This window comes from Rhododendron vialii, chromosome 10a (assembly GCF_030253575.1).
Source record: "Rhododendron vialii isolate Sample 1 chromosome 10a, ASM3025357v1".
NCBI lineage: Eukaryota > Viridiplantae > Streptophyta > Magnoliopsida > Ericales > Ericaceae > Rhododendron > Rhododendron vialii.
This window is the reverse complement of record NC_080566.1, coordinates 6686816-6695163: the sequence shown is the minus strand read 5'-3', so window position 1 is coordinate 6695163 and position 8348 is coordinate 6686816. Positions and strand designations below refer to the sequence as shown.

General features: G+C 36.9%; 1 protein-coding gene across 2 annotated transcripts; it reads right to left on the bottom strand.

Annotated features, from left to right (window-relative positions):
• Positions 1-220: 220 nt before the first annotated feature.
• LOC131304549 (uncharacterized) lies at positions 221-5921 on the bottom strand. 2 transcript variants are annotated; one of them, XM_058331808.1, is made up of 6 exons: positions 5377-5921; positions 3910-3946; positions 3579-3815; positions 3438-3485; positions 629-1068; positions 221-498 (listed from the first exon to the last, which is right to left on the bottom strand). In XM_058331808.1, exons 1-6 carry the CDS (start codon positions 5676-5678, stop codon positions 426-428), a joined length of 1137 nt encoding a protein of 378 aa, XP_058187791.1. In that variant the 5' UTR covers positions 5679-5921; the 3' UTR covers positions 221-425. The 2 variants fall into 2 exon arrangements, with proteins under 2 accessions (XP_058187791.1, XP_058187792.1); XM_058331809.1 differs by lacking the exon at positions 5377-5921 and adding an exon at positions 4028-4308.
• Between the last annotated feature and the right edge of the window lie 2427 nt (positions 5922-8348).

Sequence of the window (8348 nt, the reverse complement as noted above, 5' to 3'; positions counted from 1 at the left end):
AATGTACAAATAGAGAATGTGCAGGGATTAAACATCCCGCATCCTAGGTATTTCATAAACCCTACTCCATATCCGCCCCTGAAGATATGGGGAACAGAAAATTTTACCCTAACACCAACAATGGCCTGACAGAAAGTTCACAAGCTACAAAATGGTCAACAAAAACCAAACTCGCAACAAAAGCAAAACAGTTTTCAAAATGTGACAACCAATCAAACAATGAGGGAGAGAAGTAAGGGTCAGATTTATTAGTTTCGACAGAAAAGTTTACAAGATACATAATCTGCCTGGATAAATTAATGTACTATTGTCTATCAGGAACACGAAAAGACATTTTCCCAAAACCCAATGAAACCAATAGACTAATTAGAAAAGGGACAAATCCAGAAACAACCTGACTTTTAGACTGACCTTTCTTCCCATCCTCAGACCCCAGCTCCAGTAGGCTTGAAACAATCGATATTGCACAATCCCACCGACCTCATCATATCTCCAAAGCTGCCACCATTTCATTCCAAAAGTCAGCAAAACTAGTATTATATCGTAGGTAAATCACAAAATTGAGCAAAATGTGTAGTGAGAAAAAACAAGTTATTCAATATTGAAGCCAGTATAGTTTTTGTCCCACCGATCAATGCTGTTCCTCGCTTTCTCCGGTTGATCTGTGCTGTTATTTGCTTTCTCAGAATGATCAACACTCTTTCTCAATCTTTCTCTCCTGTCTATGCTGGATCTTGATCTCTCCCTTCTGTCTATGCTATGTCTTGGCATCTCTCTTTCCATACTTGGTCTAGACCTCTCCCTCTGATCTGTACTTGATCTTGGTTTGTCTCGACAATCCGTGCTGCATCTGGAATTCTCAGAATCTATACTCAATCCGGAATCAGTTCTCAAATGCGCCGATTTCTCGATGGCTGAAATAAACTTCCTAAGATGCTTTATGTACTCTGGGTAGATCTCCAAGTCACAATGATTCCCTCCTTTAACCCACAATGGTTCATACTTTTCTTTACATCGCTCCCACAGCTCCTTACCATGGGAGCAATCCACAACATCATCGGCAGTTCCCTGCATGAACCAACAGTCAAAAACAGAGATAAAAAAGCATCTAAACAGAAGCATGGTTCGAAATTAAAGGTCACACTTTGTTTATTATTATACGTTGTTAAAGCATCAAACTGAAAAGCAATTGGCAATGAGTGAAGAGGCCGCCCAAGCTCATATACTAGTTTCTAAGGTTATATTAACCAATGTTGGAAAAGCTCTTGACACTCCCCGCACGTACCACCTCTGACTTGCACGTGGCGAAATAATATTGGGATCATAACAAAACAAGGGGCACTTATGACACAAACGGGGCAATCAATCACGAGAGTATTGCCCAAAAGTTTCTGAAAGCCTAACTCCTAACTATACCATGTTAAAGCATCAAACTCACAACCACTTGGGAATGAGTGGGGAGGCCACCTAGGCTTGTGTACTAGTTTTGGAGGTTATAATTAACCAATGTGGGACAAGCTCTAACATATATGTTCAAGTAATCAAGTTTACTAATGGCACTGAGTTTCTGCTTGCATAAAAGTCAAAGTGGCATGGTAGTGAAACTCAAAGAACAAGGCAGACTTATATCTAATAGCCAATAAGACATTTTACACAATGTCACAAATTTCCAAAAAAAAAATACATGGGTCTTGACAGTACAATACAATATATGTACTGTTCATTCACAGACCAACAATACTATAGCTATGAAGTGTGGATTCTGATAGGTACGAGAAAATCTAAAAAAAAAGAAGATAAAGAGTACGGTTAGGATACATTATGATTAAAAGACATTTTTATAGCTTTTAAAAATTGTATGACCCATAATGACAAGAACAGAGATCAATAATTGTACTTTTCCTCATGCAATATTGTTGTATAGAAGTCTACTTGTTGGTAAATTATTGAAGTATAATTTTATCGTACACACGAATGACACGATAAAAATGTTTAAAAAAAACTCTAAAAAAGAAGATATTTCCCAGGATCTCACAATGTCTCTCTCTAGAAAGTAAGTTAAGTGCTACAAATCTATCATGTTCATCATTCCTAATCCTAATGGCTAACAATTTTACTCTACTACTGCTATGTAAGAAGTGCCACAATCTTAATTTCATAACAGTTCGGATTCATAAATAATATTTAAATATATATATATTGTGGATACTTCTAGGATACGTATCAGCAAGTATCGGTATCTGATATTGTGGATACTTCATAGCGTATAATATATGTACTGCCAGCGCTGGAAACTTAACTAACAAGAAATATTTTTTCCAGACATAAATTCTCTGAAAGTCCAAGAAAAAACTGCAATAAACGTACTCTCTCTCTCTCTCTCTCTCTCTCTCTCTCTCTCTCTCTCTCTCTCTCTCTCTCTCTCTCTCTCTCTCTCTCTCTCTCTCTCTCGCTCTCTCTCTCACACACACACACAATAAATATGACTACAGTTGATTGTAAAAACTAAGCTGTCTTGATAGCTGCCACAAAATGCTTGTTACAAATAAGAAACCCCTGATGTTCTAGTATAGAGCGTTTGGTTGTGACTTTTGGCTTCCCATACCTTAATATCGCCACGTGTCTTTAGCTAACCTTACAAAGAAGTAAGAACCAGTAGGAGAGATGGAAGTGTCAAAAGATCGAGGCATTCGAAGTAGGAAAAGTTTTAAAAGGAAGTTCCTCCTATTGGCTGTTTCTGTTGTATTCTTTTGAGGGCTGATGGTGGCCAGTGATATACGAAGGAACTGAAAGGGTGCTTTTGTAGTGCATAAGAAATTTGCCGAGCCAGGGTCATAGGTCGGAGTAATTCTTGGCTCTGATCAAGTCAGTGTATATATTCCAGGGGTTTATTTGTGAAAATGTGTCTTCCCCGTACAGATCGCATAATCCACTCACCATTTGTTCTGGGAAATTCTTTGGAAAGAATTTCCCACACTATAGCCAAAGCACGGTTTTCTAGATGAATCGTAATTATTTCTATAAACATTTGTGCAGCCAAAAAGTACTTACCTGTATTAACCTGCGCCTAGAAATAGTTTGGCTTCAAGAATTAATTAGTTGAAAGTGCTAATAAATGACATCTCAATGAATGAGTGACTGGACATAACTACACCACAAGAAGCGAGTAATAATAGACCACATAAAATAGAAATCTACAACTAATTCTGTAAACCTAGAATAGATAAGGCACAAATGCAAATAAATGCTGCAGTTTCGGACCTTTCGGTCAATCCATTCTAAAACAGCAGCAATCAAGTAATTTTAATGTGAAATTGATTAATTTTTGAAACTTGATTCGCTACTCATCTTATTAGCTCATCAAACCATAACAAAGTAACAAAGAGAATATGGTAACATTATCATCTCCAGAAACATAGAAAATTTAGAATACTCACATGAATTACTAACACGGGACATTTCACCAATGGGATTTTATCAATATTCTGCACCACGAAGAAGCATTAATCAGTAATCTCAAACCATTATAAACCATTAAATCTCAGGTTACGTAATTGCACAGTAAAAGAAAACCGGACCTTATATATGTCAAACCAGTATGTTCGCTTCACGGGATACATGACTCGAAGTCCAGATAAGATTGGACTGTGAAGAACAACAGCCCTCAATCTTGGTAAACGTGATGCCAAGTCTAACGTGGGTCCACTTCCAACAGATTGCCCATATAATATAACATCCTCCTCCTTAACCCCATAAGTTTCTTCTAGGCATCTATACGCAGCTTCAATGTCCGCATAAGTATTCTGCTCGGTTGGCTATCAAAACAGAAAATAGCACAAGCTTAAGAATTTAAATTGCACGGGTATAACTCCTAAACACTCCTCCAACTAATCTTTAATCATGTCTTACCTTCCCAGTGGACTGTCCATACCCTGAGTAATCGTATCTGCAACAAAGAAGAAATTCCAAGTTCTTACATAGCACTTCAAACCTCAAATCGTCTTATTTCCAGTGTGTGTTCATCTACCTCATACTTAAATTCAGCCTAACGCCGTCACCAAAACCCTTTAAGCTTTCTAAATCAGAAACAAATATCATTGAGTTTTTTTTTTACAAGATCCAGCTATTGGGTTTTCTGAATCAAGATTTGGAATTGAAAAGGCAACAAAAAGAAAAGGAAATAGGTTTTCTTTTCCTAATATATCCCCACCACAGCAAACCAATGGTTAGTTTTTCGAAAAGAAATGCACACAAGCAGTTCTGAAAAAAGACTACCCGCCCACTTTATCGGTCATTTTCAAGAAGAAATTTCAAATCTCCAGCCAACCTAAACAGTTTTGCAAGTACAAGGAAAAACATGTGCTACTTTATCGCACAATTCTCAATTGACTGTATCAAGATTTAAAAATATATATATTGGGATTGCACAGTCTGCATTATCTAAGGAAACAAAATATCATCCATCGCAAATATGATCTGATCAATTTTACTCAGAAATCAACAGATTATGCTTGCAAATATGCAATCTGTAAACATGACAGACGATACACAATCATGTACTTGTGATTCAGGATCAGCTCCTCTCCATACATAATCACTCCTTAAATTGTCCTGTTTAAGTTTAAAATGTATATGCTATTCATATTACATAACAAAATGCAACTTGCTTACATGCCTATCGATAATCAATCAAGTTGACTTTTCTGCAAGATGAACAGTTAGGATCCCAGTTGTGGGCCCGGAATGAATCCACAAAATAGGAGTACAAAGAGGTGTAGAGAGGGATTGGGTACGGAGAGGAGCTGATCCACTGTGCAAATGCTGAAGCTTTTCCGTGTAAAAATCAAATACAAATAAATCACAGAATTTGTATCTTAAACTGAGTCAACTCACCCTATCAAGTTAACTCAGAGATAAATTCTCCGTTCACTGAACAGAAAATAAATTGAATTCTCAAGAATAATACATTTTTTCTAGAAAAATATTCAAATTTTTTGAACGAGTTCTATTACTATATCCAAAAGTTTGCATTTTTCTCGATAAAAATGCATTTTTTTACTATTAAGTTCTCACTTTAAGACCGGACAATTGTGTTGGGACGGACAATACCAGATTTTGAATCTTAAACTGAGTCAACTCAGCCCATCAAATTCTCAGTCCATTGAAAAGCTAAAATATCACTGAATATCAACGAATTCTTTACTTTAATACATTTTTGTAGAAAAATACTCAAAATTTTTGAATGAGTTTGATTAATTTATGCAAAAGTTTGCATTTTTTTCGATGAAAATGCATTCTTTTTAATAAGTTCTCGCGTTTCAGACCGGACAATGACGGACAATCCCAGATTTCGAATCTTAGACAGAGTCAACTCACCCCAACAAGTTGACCCGGAGATGGACCCTGAGTTCACTGAACAGCTCGTACATCTGACCCAGATCGGCCGCGTTGCCGTGCGAGTACAGCACCGTCAGCGACGCCGCCGGGTTCCGCATGTACACCGCCACGATCTGCGTCCCCCTCTTGGTCGCCAGCTTCAGCACGTCGACGTTCTCCCTCTCGGCGACGTCGGTGATCCTCAGCTTCCCGCCGGATTCGTCCGCCGCCACGCTGTAAGACGGCGGGCTCGGCGGGAAGAAGGCGAACCTCGCCGCCATCGACGACGTCACCGCCCCCATCCCTTTTCGCCCGATCAGACGCTACAACCCAACACCACTCTGCATTTACATATATATATAACACCAATGGAAACGGGCACAATGGAAACTTTGCTGGTAGGGGTTTTGATGAGGAAATGTTTGGAGAGAGAGGGCGAGGAGAGAGAGAGAGAGAGAGAGAGAGAGGGGGGAGGGGATTCCGGCGTTAAAAAGGAGAAGGGCACGTGCGTTAAATAAGGAAGGTGGGAATTTTGAGTGAGGCTCGAGGTTGGAAGCGGAAGGACGATGCGCTGTTTTGTGTTCTCAAAGACGCGTGTCGGGATAGGGGCCTGTTTGTTGCCTTTCCTGGATTCGAAATTCGTACTATAAGCTTTCCGCCAAGCCTCTTTTTTTTTATATTTTGTCCTTATTCAAAATTTTCGTATATTTATTAGTTTTGCGACTAATTTTTATGTATTATTAATTTCTCTTGAAAAAATAATATTTGAAAATATCTAAGAAAAAGTCTAGAAATCGGCTTTTTGAATTTTATCTTTGATATTTTTAAAAATATTTGAAAATTGACTTTTTGGATTTTATCTTAGATATTTTCAAAAATATTTGGGTACAAGTCAAAAAAAATTTTACTTTTTCAATTTGTCTTGATGAGAAGAATTAATAATCTACAAATATTAGACGCAAAACTAATAAACTCAAAAAAAATTAAATAAGAATAAAAAGTCCATAAAACTTGGCTGAATTTAGCCTAAGAAAAAAGATGTTTGTGTAAACTCAAATTTGGGGAAGAATGTGGTTCTCGGGGACTTACGCAGATGTGTCTAAAATCATTTGATATTTGTGAATTTTTATGTGTACGGTGTAGGGTCTATTGGAAGCCATGTGCTGGCGTTTGTGTACATAGCGTTTCGAATTAGATAAGAGAACTACTAGTAATCGTTTGTCCTGAGAATTACTCCATTTTAGACTATAGGGCTCGTTTGGATACGGGATAAGGATTGATGGTATTATTTATGAATGGAGGATAAAATAGTAAGGGATATTAGTTAATAATGAATGATCCACATTAATGTGATGTTTATAAAAAATGATTAAATAGTAGTTGGTTTGGATGAGGTATTAAAAATGGGGGAATAAAAGTAGACGTTCTTCGGAAGGTTGTAAAGATTTTTCGTTTGTAAAATCTTGAAAGATAACGAATAAATAATTAATAAATAAATAAATAAAATATGATATTAACAAGGTATAATCTTTGAGGTGTGAAAAGTTTAGAAAAAATAGTCCGGGTGTCAAAAATGAGGTTTGGAAGGTCGCAAAGTTGTTTCAAAACATTTAAAACCAACTCAATCTACCAGATAAATTAAACTGATATAACTAATATATTTTATACTAATATGATATTACACTGCAAGAAAATAATATCAGATCAGTAGTTTTTCATAATATTAATATCAAAAGGATTGTTAAATAAATATCATAAAGGTCATTTTCTACGTAATTACAAATAAAATGTCGGGCTCAAATGAGAGAAGAAACAACCATGCTACTTGCACATATGTTTTTTGCACATATCTTGCATATATATTTTTGTGGGATCCATATCGGGGTCCCATAAAATGATCTGAATCACTCATCTTTTTTAAAATACTTTTCGGAGGGTTTCTGTAAAAAATCAGCTCTAACGGATATCGGTAAGAGCTTTTTTAGAATTCGTAGGACAAAACAGAATGATCCGTGCTACAATTTCTGAGAAAGCCCTTACCGATATCCGTTGGAGCTGATTTTTTACAAGAAACCTTCAAAAAGTATTTAAAAAAAGATGAGCGGTTCAGATCATTTTGTGGGACTCCGATATGGACCCCACAAAAATGTATATGTAAGATATGTGCAAAAACATATGTGTGTGAATCATTACGGGGGATGAAATGAGGAGATAATATTGTTTCGTAGTTGAAATAGAGGAAGAGGAGGTATTATTTCGATCTTATCCGAGAATATTAACTAATAACACCATAAAATCCACCCATAAATTATCCCCCCAGGGGGTATTGGCCGGTCTTACGAAAGAGGGGATAAACGAAGATCCCTTCGTTTTTGGGTTCCCAAATCAGGGAATAAGGAGGGGCCCACGGTCTTACAGGGGAGACAAGTTATGAGAGATGCTACAACCTTGTGTTTTGTGACCCTTGTGTAGTGTGTGGGATTCTTATGTTGTTTTGTGAGATAATGTGTATTTGAATGTGTAATTTTGGGTGTGATTGTAAAATATTTGATAAATTATATCCCTTCACAAGACTGCATCCAAACGAGCCCTTGAGGGCTTGTTTGATATGCAGATTAGGCGCAGAGCCAAGGATAGGACTGAGAGCGCCTGCGTCTAATCCTACACTATGTCATTGTTATTTATGCAGTAATCCAATTAAGCCACGCAATTACCCTAGTAGTTATCATTTTTTCGATTAACTATACTCCATATTCATAATACTAAATACATAGACCAATCCTTCCAATATCTCATATGCACAAGCTAATCAGTAAAATGACCGAGATTCAGCCGCCGTGACAGATCTTCGCAATTTTTAAGATGAAAATAACACGACAATGACGGCAACAAATGGAGATGGTGTTGATAAATGAAGATTGTGTCTTTGTACAAGTTTAGATCTTTTTATTTTTCTTGTTAGGGCTTTGTAT